At 46.5% G+C, this 23,936-nt stretch overlaps 1 protein-coding gene and 1 long non-coding RNA gene across 2 annotated transcripts in view; both read right to left on the reverse strand.

Moving 5' to 3' along the window:
• The window catches only part of UVRAG (UV radiation resistance associated), a 60,104-nt gene extending 36,594 nt beyond the window's left edge, over positions 1 to 23,510 (reverse strand). Inside the window, exons 1-6 of the mRNA XM_027699813.1 lie at positions 23,362 to 23,510; positions 11,664 to 11,781; positions 10,280 to 10,314; positions 9,306 to 9,467; positions 8,929 to 9,003; positions 7,232 to 7,317 (exon numbers count right to left, since the gene is read on the reverse strand). Coding sequence (XP_027555614.1) covers positions 7,232 to 7,317; positions 8,929 to 9,003; positions 9,306 to 9,467; positions 10,280 to 10,314; positions 11,664 to 11,781; positions 23,362 to 23,442 — 557 coding nt within the window. The 5' untranslated portion in view covers positions 23,443 to 23,510. The remainder of the gene's footprint in view (positions 1 to 7,231; positions 7,318 to 8,928; positions 9,004 to 9,305; positions 9,468 to 10,279; positions 10,315 to 11,663; positions 11,782 to 23,361) is intronic.
• LOC113975611 lies at positions 18,289 to 22,669 on the reverse strand. The gene is made up of 3 exons (XR_003536859.1): positions 22,449 to 22,669; positions 21,974 to 22,140; positions 18,289 to 18,306 (listed from the first exon to the last, which is right to left on the reverse strand). It is a non-coding gene; the product is annotated as an uncharacterized LOC113975611 (long non-coding RNA).
• Positions 23,511 to 23,936: the final 426 nt, after the last annotated feature.

Consider the following 23,936-nt stretch of genomic DNA (forward strand, 5'->3'; position numbering starts at 1 on the left):
TCACATCCACAGCACTTAAGAAGCTAACTGAGGGCTTCAAGAGGCCACTGGCCTGCTACCAAATTTCCTCTGGGGCTGGGAGAGCCAAGGCAGCTCCAGCAGAAACTGCAGCCCTTGTGAAGGGACGGTTCAGCCAACAGTGTCGTCAGCCCGTGTCTGCAGAGCTCCCAGCCATTGTCAGCCAGCAGCACAGCAACTGGAAGGGGAAGTGGGACAGATTTACTGCCTGGGGCCCCCTGAGCTGCTGTCCAGTTGTCCAACCTCAGCCAGTTCCACGCTGCTGCCTGGGAAAAACCGGAAAGCAGAGCTGACATTAAAATTCCTGAGCCCTCCGATGGACCCGAGGTGGGGATCCACGGGGCTGCTGTTCCACTTCCAGCCTCATATCACCTGCTCTCTGAGAGGGGGGAAAGGGAGAGGAAACAAAACACCCTCCCTTCCTTTGGAAGTCTAGGAGACAGCGAGACAGATTAAAAACATAAGCCATACTGTGAGCTGAGCCCAACAAAAGCTGCATCCCTACTTGGTCTAGGAACAACTTCAACATCTCTCCTCTTCACTTGCTACATCACAAGTTCCTGAAATACAGGCTATTTGGGTTCTTTCTTCAAGGCTTTTCAAGTCTGACATCCAATTGCTTCCCTGCTTCCCCATAAAATACAATTAAAAAAAAAAAGCTAAGCCCACAGGCCCCTTTCTCCCTTGGCTGGAAGAGCTGAAACAATTCCAGCATACAACGTTCTGCCAGTCAGTTCAATCTGGGTACTGCCCTGAGGGGAAGTTTTAGACTTCTTCCCATGACAGAATTTCTTTGCCACAAGAATCAAGAAGATCAATCAGTTTTCCTGACCTGCCAGGCCTGCACAGTGCACTGGCCCAACAGAACCTGACTCTACAGCCCAGGAATGTGCTGTAACAACACATTTACTGTCTCTCAGCCTGCACTCACTTGGAAGGTTCAGCTGAAGCCCTTTCAGACAGGCTGCAGTGTCCTGGTCCCTCCTGGTCGTGCATTAGCAGTGATTTAGTGGTTTATAGAGCAAGTTCCTTGCTGGCTGCAATCTGTAACAACCTGAAGGCTGGAGTGCAGTGAGACTTGTGCCTATTAAGCTCACATATGCTTGTATTTACATTAATGAAAGAGCCTCGGCTTTATTAGACATCTGATACATGATTTTGCAGTTCTATCATCCACTCCAAATATCTGTTTGCTTCTATCAGCCACATCTGGATTTTTCATGTACAGGACCCTTAAGCCATAAATACATCAATTAATTACAGCAGTCACATACTACAGCTACTTCTCACAAGAGAAATAAATGCCTCTGGTCTCATTTGCCAGAACAACCTTAGTTTACAGCGAGACTAAATTTAAACTGAGAATTACTACCAGGGATTTAGAAAATAGAATGGAACAATTCTGGCAAGAAGTGAGACGTAGGATCCTGGAAGTAAAGTACCCAAACCTATTATTAAAGAAAAAATAAGCTAAGGCCTTCCCATTAAATATAAAACCTGGAATGCACACTACTTAATATCAACCCAGAAATTGGATTGTGGAGAGTGCCAGCCAGCTATAAAGTATTTTTTACATAACCCCTTAAACCATCATTTGCTACATCTGCTTTCCCACAAGAAAAATTTTTCTAATTTATAATCATATACTCCCTTTCCAATTTCCTCAGAAACCTATACCTACAATTTGTCAAAAGCAGATGTAGGGCAAGAGAAGACAGGAGGGAGTAAGAAAAGAATAAAATGCAAGTCTGACTTACTCATTTATGACATTAAACCTCTCCAAGAGCCAGTGCTGTCAGAAAGTCACCCAGGACAGCACAGATAACTTTCCAGCACTCTTCCAAACTGTTCTGAGTCTTACCTGTGAGTCACATGTGAGTCCTTTGCTGACATGTGAGTCTCCATTTGAGCCTTGCATGTGCAAGACTCCAATTAAGCTTTTGAACAACCAAGTCCATGTGGATTTGTTGCACTGCAGGAGTGGATGTTTTGAGCCATTTGGAAAAGGAGAAGAAAGGGAAAAAACACGTCTATCACATTGGCAGCAGGGCAGGTGCTGGCCTGCAGTGTGAGGAGTATTTAAGGGAAGCAGGTAGGATATGGATCACCTTCAATACTCCCAGGGCACGAAGGGAACAGAAGACTCTTACTGGGAAGCTCCAACAGTTTTTCCAGAAATGGAGCCACAAAACCTGAGATGTCTCTAGTCCTCTTATTCCAATTCACAGATTAACTCCAGTGCTGGGATGGATTTATGGGTTGATTTTTTTATTCAAAGAACAAATGTATTCGTGGCAAGTAACAGAGGAAGTTTCTTTTTGTTCTGTCTCAGTTTGTGATTACAGAAACCTTGCTGTCAGGGCAGACAGGATCACACTCCAGACACTGTGCTTAGCAGAAAGGTTAATTAGGTGCAAATCAGATTTCCCAAGTGCATAAACACGTCATGATAACTCCTGCCAGGACAGTGACACCAGCACAATCCAATTGCCTTTGGCCAACAAACCTGAATAGAAGCTTCAATTCTCCCTCAGACAGTGAGCAAGACTAAGGCTGGAGTTCACTGCACAAGGAAAAGGAAGATGCACAAATTCAGGTTGAATGGGTTACAGGCTCCACCCAAGAAGGGAAACAGTTGATTGTGTTCCTCCAGTCACAGGCCACCCAAGTGAGAAGGTGCCTGTGACAACAGCACACAGGCCTTACCCATGGAGGGAGGAGGAGGAGGAGGAACACCAGCCAACATTCAGGTGACTCATGTTTGAAAGCTGCAACTGCTGCACTTTTCCTGGAAGCCACCCCCAAACTCCAATCTAAACTTACTTCCAGGAGAACCAGAATCCTGCAGCTGCAGTAGAGAAGAGAGATGTCCCACCTGCCAGGGATGGTCAGAAGGCTCACAGGAGGGTTCTGCAGCTCCTCAGACATTGGTGCATTCCCTGCCCATCCCTGGAAGTGTCCAAGGCCAGGCTGGGCAGGGCTTGGAGCAACCTGGGACAGTGGAAGGTGTCCCTGCCCATAGCATGAGAAGGTCTTTAAGAGTCCCTCCCAACCCAAACTGTTCGATGATTCTCTGACAGGGTCTGTTTTTCACCAGTTCTAACAGAGCCAGGAAAAGGTGCAGGACTGTGTTCTGACTTCTCATCTAATTGAACTTTGCTTCATTAGCACCATCTTTTACACACTGTCACAGAGAGGTAGAATAAAGCTATTTTTGAAGTTCTCCACAGCTTTGCGTATTTTCTCTTTTAGAAGTGCTCTGAGCTCAAATTTGGCCAAGAGCTGACAACATGCCTGCCCTGCTCACACCAAAAACCTGCCCCTGCAGGGGTGGTTTGTTCCACATGGCATCTGAAGATCAGAGCAGCAGCAGGCTGAGCCCTGCAGTGAGCACACAAAGGACTCCCCCTCTCTGACTCTTCACGGGCTGTTTCCCCTGGCCATGACCCACATCACTCTCCACTGCAGCTCCTGGCAACAGCCAGGCTTGGAAACGGACCCCTGTGCTGACTGAGCAGCCTCAGCCCCCAAACAGCTCAGCACCACACATGGAGAACCCCTGGGAACACGTCTGTCCAAAAGCCTGATGCCAACGATTAAAATCCCTAAGGAACATCTCAAAAAAAAAAAAATTTCTGATCCCAATTTCCACCTTCTTTGCTGCTCTCCAGGAAGCCACCACCCCACAGTTCCACCCCACGTGGTTTCCAGGCCAAGAGGGATGACACTCCTAGTGATGTTCATCTATCTCAGTGCTAATTAATGAGGCCCAGAGGCACTGGAGAGGTCTGACTGCAGCTCCTTTTCATCCATCCTGGGTTTGCCTGCCCAAAGCCAAGGGATGCCCTGCCTGGCCTCGGCTGCCTCTGCAGGACAAAGGGCCAAGGCTTGCAGGTGCAAATGTTTCCTGTTCAGAAACATCAAAGCTGCCCATCACAAAGAACCAACCACACTGATCACCAGCACAGTGATGTTCTGGCAGAGGAACTGAGTGATTTCAGAGCACAGGGCAGGTAAGAGGAATCCTACCACCCATCCCACACTTGTATTTCCACGTTGGCTGGGACAGGGGCGTGGCAGCAGCAGCAGCAACACAAAATCTGAAAGTCTGCAACATGAGCCAGCAATTTTATTGCCAAGGTACAGGAAAAGCTGGGGCAAGGCACTGCAAGAGCATCGGGCTCCTGGTGACCACCTTTCCTGGCACATCCACAGGATCTCCTCAGGATGTGGCACTGCCCACAGCAGGGACACCCATAACTGCACCACTGAGAAAGGGGTTGCTCGTGGTTATGAGTTGGGGCCCTTCTCTGAGGAAAGGACAGCAAAGGGAAAAGCTAAAAACAAGAGATGTCAGTTCACACTTTAAAATTTAACCAACTCTCTCTGCCTCCCCTTCTCTCTCTGCATCTCCCAAAATGCCACGAGGGACAGGGCAGCAAAAAGCAGCTCTATTTCCATGTCTCCATTTCCAGTTTCAGAGATTCACTTGTAAGAGTTCTAATAAAGTTGGAGGAATTTAAACACAAGCAACACAGCTGTTTAAAAGCATCTTCCCTAAGATAAGCACAGCTAAACAAAAGCTGACTTTCTATCATGTCCCCATGTTTCAGCCTTGCTCACTTGAAGGTGATTTTATGAACATTAACATTTCAGAGCCCAGACAAACGATACCTACATTTGTGTTCTTAAATAATCTCTCTTCAGTGATAAGACAAACACTCTTCTTTACATGAGCAGTTGTATTACAAATGGTAAACCCCAGAGCAAAGCCTGTCACTTGAACCCTACCCTGCCCTACGACAGATTAACACCTAGAAATATTATTTAAATCAAATTCAGCCAGATTAGATACCAGCAATATCACAGCAGCTGCCTGGAGCTGCTCTTCTACCCAGCCAGCACTCAAATTGCCCCAAGAGCAGATGATTACTATTTTTTGAACAAAAATACAAGCAAAATGTTTTCAATCTGGCCTAACTGGCTGGGTGAACACCCCAAACATGCCATGCCATGTGCTGAAGGGATGGTTAAACCACAGAGAGAGCAGCTCTGACTGGAGAGATAAAACCATATGAAGCCGAACTTCAAAGGGGCAGATCTTCACTAGTCCTTAGAGCACTTTTTGTCTCCAGGCAGGATTTGGGAGGATTTCAGGCACTCACATACTTGCACAGGCCAACTGCTCTCTAAGTATCATCAAGAAAAGCTGCAGAATACACTATATTAGTTTTTGTATTTAAAACTGAAGCAAAATTTTAATATATGGGATTTTAAGCCCTTTCTGTAGTGACATCTCATCTTCCCAACACCACTTAATACTGAAAGGTCTGTTTTTCAAAGCTTAAAGAAAAGAAAGGCTAAAAAAACCAAGAGAACACTAAATATAAACCTATTCCCATTAGTGCTGCAAACATGCTGAGAACTTGATTATGGAGACACGTCCAGCACATGAGCTCAGATGGATTTGGCCCTTCCTGAGCGCTGTGTGAAAGGTGAAACATATTACTGCACAACCCATTACTACCAGCAACATAATATTTAGAAAGTCTTTCGGTGACCTCTCTTCAGGAAATCTGACAAGGAACAAAAAACCTCAAAATTTGAGCTTTTCCAGTTTTTGTTAGTGAGCCCTTTGAAAGCCAATGGCTGGAAGAACATCAGTCCCTTCCACGTGCCACAAACAACTTATGAGCAACCTCATGTTCACCTGAGGATCTTGTCCCTGCCCCGGAACAGGAAGGTTGCAAAGGTGCCCAGAACTTGCTGGTGTAAAGTTGAGCTTTGTAGCTAAACTTTTCCTCCTGTTTAATTAACTTGTACATCCCTGTAAGGCAGCACCTGAGCACACAGGAGCTACTTTGATCCAACAGACAAAAAAAGTTCTACTGCTCACACACACTGTCATTGCTGATTAATGTTTTTAAACCAACACAATTGGAGCTGAGCACATGCTTTCCATGAAGGCCTGTTCACAAGTTTTAGCTTCTGAGGAAAACAATGCCATCACTTCTTCCCCCCCAGAGCAGTTTTGATACAGAGATCAGCCACACAAACTCTCACTGGGAAGTTTTCCCGGGAGCGAAGGGTTGGGGCAGAACCTGTTTTTAATGGAGTATGTTCATACTCCATGGAAGTGCACAAGAAATGTGAAAAACACCATGAATAAAGCAATCAGGGTGAGCTGCACACGTTTGCTTCTTTCTATGTAACAAAGACTTTATGTTTGGTGGTACAAGAGTCCTCTGCTAATGGACTGTGCTGGAACGAAAGCAGAACTTCCTGACACCCCCCGGGGGTTGTTTCCCACTAAAGGCACAGGAACAGACACAGTCTCAGTTTAAATATGCTTTACAGAATCAAGGAACAGCACATTTACACTCTAAGAGAGCTTATAAAATAAGGACTTCTGAACAAGCAACCTCGAGTTAACTTTTCCTACCCCTCTCTTCAGACAGGCAACACTGACACCTACTGTCAGCGCTACGGAATGGATTCAACTTGGATTAAAAAAGTCAACTGCATTTTTCCAAGGACTTTTGGAAGCATGTTAAACATTTCTCTTTCGAGGGTTTCCTTCATAGGAAGTGCTGTTCCTGCAGAACCTGCCTTGTAAAATGCCTTTTACATACAGATCCCTCAACCTACTGACAGTGGTGGACCTCCATTATATTTCTCCATAACTAACATTCTTAAGCTATTATAATTAAAGCAGATGTGAAAAAGGACATCTTGCTTATGTTTTCATTAGCATTTCATGGTTTTTTTTACAACCAGAGACATCTAAGTAACCACCCAAAAGTAAAAACCACAGTAAGCTTTCTTATGCCACACGTGCTGGAGTAACTGGGTCTGTTCTCATTTATTTAAATAAATTCTAATGCTGTTGAGGAGGACAGAGCAGGGGCTTTCCACAGAAGCTTTCCAACAGAAAAGCTCCATGATTTTGACATTCCCAAGGCCTGTCCAGCTCCACAGCCAGCCCTTGCTCGGAGCTCTCAAACATCCCTGTGGCAGAAGCCCAGTGACCACCAGGGAATGCACGGACACCAAGGCCCATCTCCTTCACACCAGCAGCAAACTGGCCTGACCTCAGGATCTCCTTTGCACATTCCACACCAGAACAGGGGGGTTTTTAATATTCAGAAAGGCTCCTTCCACATCCAATTAAAGAAGTTACAGTAGCTACACAGAGTGTTACCAAAAGCCTTACCTAAGCAAAGAGAAGACGTCGTAAGAGTTACGGACACAGTTCTGATCCACCTGGAGGAGACTGTTCTTCAGGGTACCTGAGTGATCCTTAAGGCAAGGAAAGAACAGTCATTTAAGAATCAAAAAATTTTCCACCTTGACCAAAAGCATGCACTTTTGGTTGAACAAATGATCTGGCATTCAATGTATTTTAAATGTCTTCATAATTTTATGTCCGATGGGTAGAAACAACTCAAGGTGGCAATAACACCACTTGCCTATAAAGGTGTAAAAGACCTATCAACTTTATCTCTGTTCTAGACACAGAGTGTGGTTTTTTCCTGCACTTTTTAACCCACAGCTGTCCAAATCTTCTGCCCAGGAACACTGAAGGATGCAGTTTAACAGAGCTGCCACCCTGAGAGCCCAGTCAGGAACGTGCCAGAGAGACACGTTGGAAAGGTCAAAGCCATCTGAGTTTGGAGTGATGTGAACAAGTTTCTGGAAGTTACAAAAATCAGCGTCATTCTTAAGAGCCCAAAGTACCAGTTCTGCACAGCAGGGATCAGAATGGGAACAGCCCAGCAGCAATTCCTCCTGCTGCAAGGGGCAGCTGTGGAGCTTTTCCATGTCAGGCACGGGCCCACACATTCCTAGAGAATTCCAGGAACTCAGAACGGTTCCTTCAGATGATAAAGTGAATTCTAAGCAGGTCAAAACCACCTGGCAGCACTGTCAGAAAGTTTATGGATTCCAGGAAAACAGGTCTTTATTTGAGTGCCTGAGGCAGCCCCAGCTATCCCTGTGATCAGCCAGCCTTCCAACAGGGATGGAGGGGGACTCCAGCCCCACAATCCCTGTCTGCACATTCCTTCCTGCCTCAACAGGCAGCTTTCATGCAGGTGGTGTTGAAATGCAGTTACCTGTTAACATCTCCTCACAACTGTGCTAACCACAGGCCACACAGCAGACATTCCCTTCCACCAAAAACATGGTCACACCTAAATAATGACCCGTAATAATTAGGTGCCAGGATCTAGCTGATTAAAAAAAATAATTAAAAAAATAATAGGCATAGGCTGTGTGCCAAGGAGGCACTTGCCCCCAGCCAGGGACTCCTTATACAAACTATCCATACCACAGTAATGCCTCCAGCAATTTGGGATTAAAAAAAAACCCTGTCAGAGGCACTGCTTACAACAGGCAAATTTAAACTTTTTCATCTTCAGTGAGGTAATAATCAGTGACAATATTGGCTGGACAGGCACAAATACTACAGTGAGTCCTCTGGGAAAACAGCTTGGGGTGAAACAGTTGAAACAGAGCAAACAAACAGCTTCCCCTTAAGGAGCTACAAACTCCAGGGTTCGGACCAATAACCAAAATTTAATGTGGTTTGATATTTGCCACATAAAGGAGCCTTAACAGCTACATCATTTGCAATATGTCTGCCTCAAGGAACACAGTCAATGCCTATTTTTAGTAACCAGGGATTTTTTTGGACTTAAAATGCTACACTAAGTCTTTTCAAGAGATCTCAGACAGCCCTGCAACCCAGGCAAGATGATACTTCTTATCTGTCACGTCAGAGAAGTATTTTTTCTCAAAACGAAGCATTTTAATGTTCTGAGCATCCAAGTGTGAAAAATCAAGCTTACAAGCTGAATTTCAGCTTGTCACCAGCACCAACAAGCCAGAACAAATACAAGACACCCTCACCTTCTGTTCAAATGAAGCTCCGTAATAACCATCGTGAAGACCAAAAATAATCTCGTTTGGGTTTCTGGCATGGATCTGTAGGAAGGGAAGGAAACAAACCAGTTCACAGCCAGCTCACTACAGCTTTCCACAGCAAACAAACACAAACTGCAGCTTTTCATCACCTGCAATTCTGCAGGCACACAAAACCTCGGGGAAAAAAATGAATTCAACTCCAGTAAGCTCTGAGGTAAAACTGACCTGAATATCTGCAATCAAACTTTAAAACACGTCCTTCAAACACATCCATTTCCTTTCTTAGCATTCTATACATGAATTCATCCAGATGCTTTGATCCCTTAAGTAAAAAGCTGAGAAAAAACTGTTTTTCCATTTACCTGCTGGCCCAAGTACTTCAGGCCATCGAGATTGACCTTCCATTCAATCAAAAGCTGGAAATGCTCCTTCTTGCCACCCCAGATCCTCACAACGAAACAGGACACAGAGGTATCCAGACGATCAGGCATCAACCCGAAGTCCAGGCTCCTCCAGGTTGGATTCTGAGTAGTCAAAGATGGATAGATACATTTAAACAAGCTGAAAGTAGCCCAAAAATTGATAATTCAGAAAAGTAGCAAAGTCCGTATGACAGATTTTTAAAAAAATCTTAAGAATGAGGAACAGCAGCGATTTCAAGGGTCACACAGAGCTGAGGCCAACAAGCTCTGCTGCTTCCTTCTCTGGAGAGAATGCCTGGGTTAAAAGCTACATCAGAAACAGAGGGTGGGCCCTGCTTCCTTCCAGCACAAAACACTGAAGATTTTACTGCAGAATTTACTAATTCAGTTCAGCCAAATCAGGACATTTCACAGTGGAGGTAACATTCCTTTCCCATTTACAATTCAGCTTCTGAAAACCAGGGTACAGCTTATACTGCAAAAGTTAAATGCTGATCTATCCCCCAATAATTAAGTTTACAGAACTTGTTGAACTTTGTTCACTGTAATAAAGTGTTCAGTTCTGGCCCCTTCACTGATCTAAACTTGAAGATTTAGAAAACCTAAGATGTTTACAAAGTTTAGTTTCTTACAGCTATTAGCTCTTCAGTGAATACACATGTTTATATATATCCAGGTATATGTTTCTTACTGTTCTCCTACACAACACACAGATGCTCAAAGAAATCAGCATTTCTACTACTCAGTAACTCCCTGTTCTAACCTCATGAAAAGGGGGAGAACAACATGATGCTCCTAGAACTGAAGAGTGGAGAGACACATGAAAGAGTTATGATATTCAGCAGAGAAATCTATATGCTGGCACTAAATAAATAATTTTTAAAAGAAAGCTTTTCCATGTTAAAATAACTTACCAGAGAATTCTTGATCACCTCACTCTTATAAAATTCTAAAGAAAGAGGAGTAAAAAAAAAAATACCTTTAGATTAGCTTAAACACTGACACAAATCTTAGTACTTGAAATAGAAAGAGCTAAAAAAAGTAACACTCACGAAAGGCAAATGCTAGTGGGTCTGGTTTATTAGTAACAGATTCAGGAGAAAGACTTTGAAATGCAGTCATGCTTTTGACTAAATTAAGTGTGAAGGAGTAATTTATTACAAGTCATTATTTAAATTTAGCATTTCATCTTCATCCCCATGATAATTCTCAAGATCTGCTTTGGTTTCTGGGGAAGGAACATGCCCCAGTACTTAACAATATTTGGATGACATTTGCCAAGTGACTGGTTTGTCACACAACATCCTCCTGGGACAGCTCAGCTCAGATAAAGTAATTGCAGAGCTTTCCCGAAGAGAGAATTCCAGAAGCCTGGAGAGGGAACTGCCAAGTTATCTGACACAGGTGCCAACAACCCTGGATTTAAATGGGAATAAGCAAATGCTGACACATGGACCTTGGCTTTCCCAGCCAAAGTGAGAGCTTAAAGTCTTTAGGCAGACAGCTCTAGAGGCTGGAATACAGATTTTGTACAACATCCCACTGGAGGCCAAGGATAAAGATTTCACGGAGTGCAGAACAGCCCCTACAAACAGTTATTAGTCACAGGGTCAACCAACCACCACAAGTCCAAGCTCAAGTTGTGTGTTCTTATCCTGCTAAAACAGCAACTCTGGGAAACAAACAAGGTTCAACTGTGCCAGCTGAAAAAAAAAAACTAGGAGAAAACCAGAATTCACCTCCAACTACTATTGATCATATCAAAAGGAGCATAAAAATGCATTTCTACCAACAATGAAGAACTACACACTGCAGTGGGAAGCAAAGCACGGAGAGACACGAGGTGTGACACTCACACACAGTGACCCAGAGCACAACAGATGCCAGGATGCTCCATGACTATGCTATTCCTGGAAAACTTGGTGTCTGCTCTGTAAAATAACTGCTGTGCACGAGTGGAACACCCTCCCCCACAACAGGCGACCAGGGCTCTGAAAGCTTTAACTTTTCTGTGCCCTTGGAAGTTCCCAACTCCTTAAATTATCAGTGCGGGGAGAGCAAAGACAAAACCGGGCTGGTTTCAGAGACTCTGCCAAGCCTGTCACCTGTTCTGCTCGCCTGGCTGCTCACACTGAGGGCTTTGGGGAAGCTGAGGGAACCAAAGAGCTCCTCTGCAGAGCTATAAAGGCGATGTAAATAACGGCAGCAGGTTGGCAAGGTGGGGAAAAAGCGAGAGAATTCCTGCCATAAGAACTCAAAGATGAACTGGCAGGGAGGCTTGAGGGCAGCCTGGGTTACCTTTGTATATCTTGGTGGTGTCACAGAGGTGCAGGGTGAAGTAGGTGTCCAGGAGGCGGTACCCGTTCCTGTTGATGATGTTGCGGGCAGCGATGTTCCGCAGGTGACGCAGCCGGCGCTGAAAACGAGGGGAAAAAAAACCCTAAATAGTCAAAGAACTTCCTCAGATTGAAATTGAACCCCTTCGCTGCTTTGTATCAAAACATTTTAACGATCCCAGAGCACTGTTGTCACAAGAAAGCCCACCACCTCCTGGTGTGAACAGCAAGGATGCAGCCAAACAATGAGCACCTACCAGCTGGGATTAGGCAACACTGATACTCAAGACAAGCTACTCTCACTCGTGTCCTTTACATCATTTTTATTCCACGTGTCTAAACCAACTATTCAGGCAGGGTCAAATCTGTGACACTCCCAGCTCCAAGCACAGCAGCAGCATCACCCAGATGTTCCCCGTCACCCCGCTGGAAACATTTCCCAGCCTCAGCTATTTGCAACAAGAATTACTGGACAAAGAGCTCCAACATAAAGAACCTCCTCATGCAGAGCTGTAAGGAACTGGCTGGACAAAGCCTCCTTATTTCACAGTGATCCTGGAAGCTGCTCTAACAACCTGAGGCTGAAGTGCATCACAAGGACGTACCAAGATTTTCAGGGAAAACGAAGGGGACAGGGAACTCAGAGATGTCTCTCAGCTACCATTTGCTTGGATAAGAGTCCTTTTCTCTTGGACTGAATACACTAAAATTCATCACTAAAATCTTTAGTTTAAGTGATTTCGTCCAACTCCAACACTAAGTTACTTTGCTACAATACCGTACCTTGAATGAAAATAATCAGATTGAATCAATCTCTCCCTCCCTCCAAGTGCCAAGCAGCTGTAAGAGCTGTGGCTAAAGTCCTCAGCTTCAAAGCACACCACACCCTTAACCCTGGACAAACAGTTCACATTATTAACCTCTTAAATTTAACTATAGTTAACAAAGCCATCCTGTAGGACTGTCACTCTTCAATCCTTGCCCAGCTGTGGTTCCTGATGTGACCATCTCCCATGAATGCAGCACTCAGCAAGCTGCCCCCTCAGATACAGGAAATTCTCCCCAAAATCCTTCAGTGTCACATTTTCCCAGCCAATCTCTCACCCACCTGCCACAGGGATGCTGACTCCTCATCCTTTCTGCATCACCACAAACCACCTACAAGCCTCAAACGACTGGTTTAGTGCATCTCACACCACACTCTTTTTTTTTCCCCCAAAAGCCTATTCATTTGTAAATCTGAATCCACCCTAAAAGTGGATTGATCAGAAGCAGAATTTAAATGCTTCTGAAACCAAAAGACAACTTTCCTGCTTGCAGCTTGTCCTAAAAGGCTTTTAACAAGAGCTGAAAGGCCATAATCTGTTTTGGAATCACAGTGTGACACTTTATATCACTTAATATCATTAATTCATTTCCTTCCTGAAAATATGAGGAAAATTAAATTTCTGTTCACATGACAGACTAAAAATCACGGATGGATTCGTTCCTGCAAAGCCTATTTATGAGTTATGCTAAAAACAGAGCCTGAGATGAGATGCCCAGGTACCTCTAGTATACAGAGGAATTACAAAATTAAAAACAAAAAAACAGCCAACAAAAAACCTTCTAAGCTGCTTAACTGTGGGACTACATGGTCTTATTTTCTTAGGGACTGGTATCAAGAATGTCAACAGAAAGATTAAGCCTCTCTTAAAAGAAGCCACATGGACCTTGAACATTATTTTTTCATCTAAACTGGGCAGTTTCTCCGGTTGTTTTTATGAGCAACTGAAACACTCCTTAAGAAAAGGCTTTGAATGTGCATTGCACTCCCTGTAAAAATGATTCTAGAGCTGTATGTGTCTTCTCTCCTTTAATTAACTTCAGGAGTACACAAACCAATCAACTACTGTGCATGCTCCCCCATCATTATTGACAGGATTGGTTTTAAATCCCTTACAACCAAAGAAGAGCCCACATTGCACCTAAAAAAGAAGGCAACCTCCTTTGGGGTTGCACACTCACTGTGGGCCTGCTTTAAGTGGGGTGTCTTTTGGAATCCCCAGAATAGCCAGTGCTCTCCTCCTCCCTCCTGTCCCTTCAGCCTGGCTGCTGGGGAACAAAATTCCAGTTACACGGACAATTTTATCATTCACGTGCTTCAGTGTGAGCTCATGATGACAGAGGGACTTGGATCCCGAAAACAAACCTTGCAGTTTGCCCACTACATTGTCAGTAATATTGCATTATCCAGCCCTCCTCAGAACTCTCCAGAGGCAGCAGTTAATTAACCTCTCCTGACCACAGCTAATTAGCTTTAGCCAGGAGACCAGCAGCTATGAAGACAACTCAAACAGGCTCTAGAATTCCTCAAAGGCCTTGCAGCTGCTCTGGGACAAGCAGGAAATATAATTTTGAGGGAGTTTGTAAATCTCTATCAAGTGTAACCTGCCATGTGTCTCATATCATTTTTTGCTGGAGATGCTGGAACACACCAAACAAAAACCCCACTGTGTTGCAGCTCAGCTATCACTGGCACGGGCCAAATGCTGCCAGTCCCCAGTGCTGCAAATAAGGAATAAAGTAGCTGCAAATAATCCAGAATTCTTTCATTTCCCTCTTTAGGTGAAATGCTAAGGAGTGGCCACTTCTCATTGCAGGCAAGTTGCAGCTCTTTTGCTCTTCCTATAAAAGCATCAAGAAATCTTCATCCCGAGGAAGGTCTTATCCCCCAGGGGAAATGCTGGGCAGCCAAACAGCCATTTCAAAAAGCCCAGCTTAAAAATCAAAATACAAGTGCTAAAAAGCACTCCAAGTGCTTTGGCAGCCTCATGAGTCACATAACTTCAAAAAGGCCAGTCTGTTTGCAAGCTGATAGTGCAGGATCTGCTTTCATAGAGAAAATAAGCAAAATGTGCAGATGAGCAGAGATAATTTTCACTGCTGTGTCCTCAAACAGTTGCCAGTCTAACAGCAACACAGGACTGAAGATCTCAGACACTACACCAGGCATCTAAATGAGATATCCTGCTCAAAAAAGTTATTTTTCAGGAGAGCACTGATGTAGGTGAGCTCTGACAAAGCAGAGCTGTACCATTAAAAAGGGTATTTAACTTTTCCAGCAGCTCTGAATTCAGCACACGCAGCCTGAGCTGGCAGATCTGGATCAGTGCTCAGCAGAGCAGTAGAGCAGGTTCAACAGCTCCTTCTGGGGGGTTTGTGACACGAGTTACTCTGATTACACTTGTCCCAGTCCTTTGCAATTCCCAAGAGAGTTAATGGAGCAGTGAAATTACATTGCAGGCCTTGTTATCATTTGCTTTAATTGCCAGTCTAAGTTGCATTTGAGTAAAAGCAACTGCTCTGTAGCAACTCTGCACTGACCCACAGGAAAGAAATTAGTGCTCCCTTCTACCCTGAAGATAAGTTACTACAAACCAGGAGAAGAGAGCCACTAATTCTCCCTCAGAAGAAGTCCTGAGTAGCAGCTTGTATTTAAAAACACTGCTGGAGGTAAAGATATCACAGGTTCCAAACAGCCAGCTATCCCAAAGGCACCCAGAAAGGCTGAGCAGGAAAGCTTTAGGAGAGAGGTGAAGAGCAGAACCTACCAGCAGGTTCCATCCCTCGTGCCTGCAGAGCCACAGAAGCAGCTCCCTGGGATTCCACAGAGCAGCCAGACCATCCCTGCTCAGCAATGCCCAGCTCCTCTCAAAAGCCAGGGGTCTCCTTTCCCACTCAAGAAAAGCACTCAGTTTTCATCACTTGGAAGAACTATCTGCAGTTGTGTAATGTATCCAGTGTTCCCACTCAAGGACTTTCTGGGAACCCCTCCAGATTTACCACAGGCCATAAACAAGTCAGACTGCTACAGAAGAAGGGATTTTCATCAGCAGCCTTGCTCATACTTTGCCTGTTCATCAGATGATCCCAGAACTCTACAGTCTACCAAGTCTCCAGAGGTTTACAGGACTGAAACTGTCTTGGTGCTTTAGTTCCCTCACCACCAAGGTACCAACCTTTCACCACCACCTTCAGCATCCAGACACTTGTTCCCGTGCCACACAACGTGTTCTGTGCAGTCTCATGCTGAGGGGCAGAGAACTGAACCAAGGGGAAGCTGCCCAAACCAGAACTCAGTTCCACATCTGGGCAGGTTCCTCCAGGTCAGCTCCCTGCAGCAACAGGGATGTGCCCACCACGAGAGCAGGACAGGGCAGGCAAACTAACACTGCATGGGACACTTCAGGGCTTAAACTGCTCCACACACCACCCTCTGCTTCCCTCCAGGCCCGAGAAACTGCAGTGACAAAGCCAGTCACTGTTTTTTTTGTCTAATAATCTGGTATCATTAAAAAAAACTACTGCAGAGATGGGGGGCAGGTAAGAAGAGGTAATAAATTAACAAGAGAGAGAAGTGCACAGTTGTTAACATAAGGTCTGGCCTGTGCATGGAACCACAAGGAGAACAGGACTACCTCAAGTATCCATGGAATTTCATAATTATTTGTTCAGGGTCACATAAAAAAAAAAAAAGCACAGAGAGTTCTGACTCCTCTTCCATCTCAACCACTTTATTATTCTCTTACAAGAATCTGATGACCCTGGGAAAAAAATAATACTGTTAGTATATCCAGGCTGGATGAGAACCCAGGCAAGCAGCATTTCTCTGTCTCTCATACCCACCAGCTCTGGCTCCAAGGATCACTTGTGAAGCTCAGGGCATTAACAGGGCAACAGCAAAGCCCTTTCTTATCACGTGGAGCCCATCATGCCAGCAGCAGCTGAGATGATCTAATGGCTCACTGCTGGCAGAACGGGAGGTTTGTCCTCTCTTTGTCCCACATGTGCCTCCTCTCACTCTCCTGCTTTGCCCCTTTCAGCAAAGCTGGCCAGGAATTCTTGCTCCCAGCAGGCACTTGGACATGTTCAATCAACTTGCAAAGGTGTCAAAGCATCAGCTGAACTTCAGCAAGGCACCCATTCCTCATGGCTTTCCACACAACCCATGTAAAGTGCAAAAGCATCGCACAGGGTCAAGAGAACATTTCTAATCCCAAAAGGAGCGAAGAGGGGAAAGAATAAAAACCCAGAAACTCACTTTGGCCTGCAGTGTAAATGCAATGGTAAAACCAGTGTAAGGAGGCTGGGAAAACTTCCTGTACAGCAAAGTTGAAATGTACATAAATTACTTAAAAAGCCCAAATTTGCCAAAAGCAAATCAGCACTCGGGGCTCTCCCAGAGGCCTGCTGAGCTGAAAAGCACTCACTGTTTCTCCAGGAGATGTATCACACAGGACTTTCAACACTGGCTAGGATTCCAGCAGCAATTCCTCAGCCTTCAGTGGGGCACCCCACCTACCAGAGAGGTTTTATACACACAGCAAGACAGAGCCCTCACCTCTGTTCTCAGACTGCTGCCCTCCTCCTGATTCTGTCGGGGAGAATATTCCATGAATTCCTTTCAAATCAGGATCAGCCCTGACCCCTGTAAAAGGCTGTACATGGTGTTTTCACCTGGCTTTCCCAGCTTGCTCCCTTGCTTTATGACCTGCAGTAACTCTGGAAGAATCCAGGGAAAATCCTCCCAACTATTTTAGCATTAAAGCAGGAGGCAGAGATTAGTTTTAGCAACACACAGGTTACCACAGCAAATCCAGTGGTGTTGGACTTCCCAGCCCTGAGCCTGCCATGTCAGCTATTCAGTGTCTGAATATTTGTCAGAATTAAGTCCCCCTGGAACACAGGGCTCTGTGTGCTTTGCAGCTCACAGCAGGCAGGTGGAGGTGGGGTTTTTTTTCTTTTCTTAAAAAGCAGAAAAGCTCTAGCTCTGAAATAAAAAAAGGTTATCAAAGTGTGATCTGCATTTAGCCAACGTGAGCATTATTTACCATCACAGCACTGCTCCACACCTGGTTATAATGCCTTCCCACTTCCTCAGCTTTTCACTAATTCACCTTCTCAGATGTGCTTAAAACCACAGGAAGGATAAGAAAATGCTTGTACTCCAACTTAAACACTTGCCAGGAAGATTTATAAGGTTTGTAATTTTGCACAGTTCAGAGTCAAGAGAATCACATGTCATTTCAGCTCTACTTCAGAAGCAAAGCTGAAGTATTTGATATGCAATTCTGTGGGACACACCATAAGGAATTTTTTGGAATTCTACTTTAATGTCCTTCCAGCACACACTTGAAGACAGCAGAACCCTCAAAGCTACCTAGCCATCATTAGTTCAATGAATCATTTGTGGTTCTCCCTGTAATTGCACCTCCTTCAGACCTCAATCTCCTCATGACAAGGGATGGGATTCAACAGCCATTCAGGAACTCATTTCCCTTTTTTAAAATATAGCTGCTTTCTGGCAACAGCTTTAAAAAGCTGTGCCTGCTCTGGACCAGATCTGAGGCCAACACCAGTTCAAAGATGCACCCCAGGAACATAACTGCACATCATGACATGTAGAAAAACTGCACCACCTTTTGCAGAGCTCAAAACCGATGAGACAACCAAGACCAAAACTGATATTCAGTGTAAGCTCACTGTGTTCACACACTCACTAGTTTTCTGCATCCTCATCCTTATTTCCACATCTAAAATTCGTGCTCATCCCTGCAGAAAGACTGAAAAAGCCTGTTATTTAAAACATAAGGCAGGGGCAGATACAGGACACAAACAGGACAGCTGGTTAAGAGTGACAAAACAAGAACCACACAGAATTAACACAGATGTAATAGCAGCAGGAAGGGGCCAAAAGCAAACCCATGAGCCCATGCAGGGACTTGGGCAAATGCAGTTCTTGCTGTGCATTGTTCCAACAGGTGTGTTTGGTTATGGGCACTACAACATTGAGGGGGACAGATGCAGAGAGCTGGCAAACACCAAAGGACACTGTCAGCACACCCTAAAAAAACTGCTCCAGACTGGGGGGAAGAAAGTCTTACAAGCACTGCCCACTGCCAGACAAAGCTGCTCTTAGTGGGGGTTCATATGAGATCCAAATAACAGGGAACTACACAGTCTTTCCAGCACAAAGACCATCTTTCCTTATTGACTTTTTCCTCAGAGTTTGTCTAAGTAAGTATTTATTCACAAGATCAAAGACCAAAACTCCAACTGCTCCTCTGAGCCAGCGTGGGAACTGAGCCATGGGGCAGAAGGAACAGGGGGGTGCAAGTCCCACCTCATTAATAACACTGCAGCACTTCAGAGAGTCCCTTAAGCCTCTTAACACCACCTTGGGCAAGGGAGCATTAGTCCATATTAGCTGTGGGAATGACCTGGGAATACCAGTTAAGCAATGGAAACCAAGATGATGCTCAGAAGGAAGGACACAAGAAGTAACCAGGGTCTGAGGGAACCAAGAGCATCAACAGAATCAGAGCAAAGGCACTCCTGACCTTAAAGAAGCACCAGGTTGCAGAAGCAAACAGCACATGCTGATGAATAACCTGAAGCATATTAATGTTTATCATGTTGCTGGATGACAAACCAAGGGCAAACCAGTGAGTCTCTCTCCATAAATGAGACTTTAGTCTTTAGCTAGCAAGGCCTTTTCTTCACTCAGTTAAGAGCATTCCCTAACGCCCCACAAATCCCCCAAATGAAGCACCAAGGGTGATTTAGCACAGCTTTTGGGCAGAACAGTCTCTAACTTACCAGAGATCATTCAGCCTGCAGAACACACCTGCATCCCTTAGGGAAAACTGGAAGTACACTGCAGAGAGCAAAAAAACCAGCCCCACGGGAACAGCCAACCTTTTGGGCTACCACTGGAATTTTACAGAACTTCAACAACTATTTCCTCCTCATTTGTCTCTAACAAACACAGACCAAGGATACAGCTGGGCATGGATACAACCAGGAAAGATCACTCACGTTGTGGTGCTTCACTGGAGCAGCACTTCCCTCCCACTCAGTGTTTAGAGACAGAGTGTCACAGAGAAGTGAAAGCAATATTCAAATACAACACTTTCCATCCACTCTTCTGATTTCCCCCCCTCGCTATTTAGGAGGAAAGGGGAAGTAAAATATTTAAGAGTCAGACTTTGTTTTCATATTACTCAGGGGAGTATATAACAAGAGTTATGTAAAACTGTTTTAAAAACAGAGACTTGCTCAGTGTTGTAGTTGAAAGTCTCATCCATGTGCAGCCCTGGGTCCCTACAGCAGTTTTTTCACTTCTCTCATACACCAGACCCCTCAAACACATTTGCCAGCACACTTTGAATCTCCCCTTTGTGCCACGTTCCCCAAAATGCTGTGTATGAGTGGTGTGCACCTTCAAAGAAACAAACCATGAAATTATAGCCGTGTCCTAATTCACACATACTCTGCTCGTGTTGCTTTACCTCTACTCACTTGGATCACCTGAAGTATCTAAACATGCACCCAAGGGACTGATTACCCTGGATTGTCACTTCCAGCTGCTGAAAAAAAGAGTGGGTTTATTTATTAATGCCATCCAGAAGTACCTGCCACCCAAAAGAACTTTTTCTTGCCAGGAGTACTTCCAAAAGAAAAACTTTAAAGTTCACTTCACTCCTGACTTCCATTCATCTGCATCCTGGGTTATACAGGGCAGCAATGCAAGTTTCTGAGGTGTGTACATTAAGCTCCTGTAAATAATAACATCCCAAAAGCTCCCACACTGTGAAATGTTTACTGGGTGCCATTTCTTTCAGTGTAGCTCAGTGGAATGATTCCTTCTACAACAACTTTCAGGGAACACACAGAAACTTCACTTCTGTGGTCGCCAGTGATCTTGTTATCAGATCTTGTTATCAGCTTCCCATTCCTTTATGGGAAGGGCCACAGAACAAGAGTTGAAACCTGAAAAGGGCAATCCCAGTCTTTGGTTAGGGTCTGTGAGCTGAAGGTACAGGAGATAACGGGGTCAGCTGGTCTGGCCCCGTTCCCAGCTGTGCACAATGGCACATTTACCCCTTCCCTCCTCAGCACCTTCCCCAGGTCTGTCTCCCTCCCTCACATGCACCTTCCCAGGCACCTCCCCAAAGTCTGGTGCTTTCCTGTCTCCAGACAACCACATGTGAGCCTGTCCTGGCCAGCAATCAGCACAGCAACACTCACCAGATCATTTGACTGCAGCATGACTGGCTCCCAGTGCTCAGCCTGCATTCTTCTGTCCAAGCCCTTCCATGGAGGATGGAAGAGCAGGAGAGCTTTGGCTCTCCCACCCCCCACTGCTTTGAACTGCTCATAATGACAGGATTGAATCCAGAAATCCCTAAGTTATCGAGACACTCCCAGTTTTCCTGCATTGAGCAACTGGGAAGAGATATTCCTAAGGAATCTCTGCTCCTGGAGTGTAATCCTTTCCCATCTTTGGTTCTGTCAGGATCACTCTTCCAGCAAAAGGAAACGACATCCTGGCACAATTACTAATGGATTCAGATGGGAATTTTATGCTTAACCAGATGCATTTCTTTACAGCCATATCCTCTATCTCTCCCTCTTGAAATGCAGAATACAACAGCAAAAGGCATTCTTCAGCCTGCTTGTCCTGCCACCAACAAACAACTTAAAGAACAGCTCAGTCAGTTTGACAGAAGGGGCAAAGGGTTTTGGACGTGACTTTTCACTCCTGCAAAAGTTTTTCACTAGCAGGAGTTTTGTTCTCTAATCAATGTGAGAGTCACTGGAATAAATAAACCTAGACCAACACCCTCAGTCCTTCAGCCCTTTAAGTGTCACTTCAGTCATTAAAAGCACTCACCTCGAGTTGAGAATCTGGGCTTTGGAGAGATTTATAGCTGTGACTCAGACCATCCTGCTCTCATCCTTGGAGTGAAAAAATGCAGCACTGGGTGTTCCAGAGAAACTGCTACTGAAACAAATCCCAGAGCTGATTTCTGTGCTGCCAGGTAGCAAACCTTGCCTCACACAGCACCACAGAGCTCAGCCCAGCCAGATTCTGGCACTCCAGAGGCGGCACAACAAACTGGGAATGACTTTTTCATTCTTTCTCATGATTGTGCAGTAAAACAGCCCCAGTGTGCTGAGCCCCCTCAAGGTATCCTGCAGTTCTGTAGCAGAGTTTTGAGCTCAGACACGGCAGTGGGAGAGGGGGATCTGTTATCAGTGTGTTAGCAGCAGTTTTGGAGCCTCTGGGTTTGGTTGCAGGCACAGACACAGCACAGGTCCCTCAGCACACGGGCCCTGTGTTTGCAGAGCACACAGCACAACAATCCCCTGGCCTGCCACAGCCTCACACTTGCTACAATCAACACACAGGCATCCTAGGTGGCTCCAACCAAATATTTACTCAACTGGAACATCCCATAATTGATGACTCAGGTTCTGCTCCTACAAACTCCTAAAACAGTTTCTGCTCCTAGGAGAAAAAGCCTCTGTTTTGGTCTCACTTTCACAAATGAAGTCCAGTGACTAATAGCTCGGGCTTCTCCCTGCAGCATTCACTTGGTCCTTGCACAAGCCTGGGAAGGAATAACACCAAAACTTCAGCAGGGAGAAGGCCACGCTGGATCTCCTGGAGGATCCACGTCTCCTGTAAAGTCCATGCAGAGCAGTGCTCATGTTTACATTCATCACCACAGAACAGGCCCACATTTTAGAAGCAGCACTTGCTCTCAAACCAGGGTCAGGCAGCCAAGAGCCACCTCCACGCCCTCCCTTTGCCCCTGGGGGGATGTCTGGCGATACATGTTCATCCCAGGAGCAGTTATAGCTCCACTTCCAGCTGACAGCTATTGATTTCTCTCGAGGAACTCCTTCATATTCCCACCTGGTAACACACAGCTCAAGTAACTCAGATCATGCCTCTACCTCGTAATAACAGTGACTGCAGCGAGTCAGTGAACCCAAACACCGAGTGCAGACTCACATCTCAGTGTTTCTAGAGAAAAGCAAGACTTGGTTGATTATCTCCCCCCTCCAGCACTCCTGCTCCAGCTCCTGTGCAATAAGTCACTGCCTGCCAGAGGGGAAAGGGCACAGCCTGGGCTTGACAGGGATTGCTAAAGCCCCGGGCCGGGCCCAGGCTTCCTGGCTTACCCTGGCTCCCAGTGCTCTCCCAGACTAACACTCGGGACAGCTGCCCAGGGAGCCAAAAGCCAGCTACCAGCAAACAGGAAAAACAGAGCTGGGAGAAGGAAGGATGTGATGGGGAGGGGACACTTCACCACTCCGCAGAACGCACGGCGTGTGTAACCCGGGCTCAGTGCCCAGCCCGCTGGGAGAGGGGGGAGAGGAGCACCCCGTCACCCCGCGACTCAGGGAGCACCCCTATTCGCCCCAGGGCGCCCCAAAATTCAGGGAGCACCCCTGCGAACCCCAGGACACTTCAGGGAGCACCTCTATTTACCCCGGGAATCTCAGGGAGCACCCCTGTGCACCCCAGGACACCCCTATTCACCCCGGGACACCCAGCATCTCAGGGAGCACCCCCTGGGCACTCCAGGGCACCCTATTCACCCCAGGGCACCCAAACACTTCAGGGACCACCCCCATTCACCCCAGGACACCCCTATTTGCTCTAGAACACCCCACACCTCCGGGAGCACCCCTAATCGCCCCAGACCTCCGGGAGCGCCCCCTGTGCATCCCAGGACACCCAACAACTCCGGGAGCACCCCTGTTCGCCCCAGGGTACCCCCCTCCCTGGCAGCCCTGCGGGCTGCCCGCAGGCCCGGCCGTACCTGCTGCGAGGGCAGCTCCACGTGCAGGGCGCGGGCGGCGGAGCCGGGCGGCAGGGCGGCGGGGCCGGCGGCCGAGCTCATGGTCACGGCGGGTCCCCCGCGGAGCCGGGGCCGCCGGGCTGCCAGGGGTTAATGGCGGCGGCGGCGCCGGCCCGGCCGCCGCTCTGGAGCCATATTACCGCAGTGCCGGGGGGCGGGGCCGGCGCCACCGCCCGCCTCGCCATTGGCCCCCGCGCCCCGGGGGCGGGACCCCGGCCGCATCCCCGAGCTGCGACTGGCTGAGCGCCACGTCAATCACCGCCCCGCTCCGCCGGGCCTGTCAAACCGCTGGAACGGCGCCGGCGCCGATTGGAGCGCCCGCTTCCGGAAGGCGGGACAGAGGCCGGAGAGGCGGGCGGTGATTGGAGGGGAGCTTGTTGATTGACAGCGCGCCCTCCGTCACGTGTGCGGGAGCTGTTGTCATCACGTGGGGGGCGGAAATACTTGGGCGGGCGAGCGGGGGGGGGCGCGGTCGCCATGGCAACGGCAGCGGCTGTGGAGGGGACGGGACCCCCGCTCGGGACAGGGACCTTATC

This window comes from Neopelma chrysocephalum, unplaced genomic scaffold, assembly GCF_003984885.1.
Source record: "Neopelma chrysocephalum unplaced genomic scaffold, ASM398488v2 Primary Assembly neopelma1_141, whole genome shotgun sequence".
NCBI classification, from domain to species: Eukaryota; Metazoa; Chordata; class Aves; order Passeriformes; family Pipridae; genus Neopelma; species Neopelma chrysocephalum.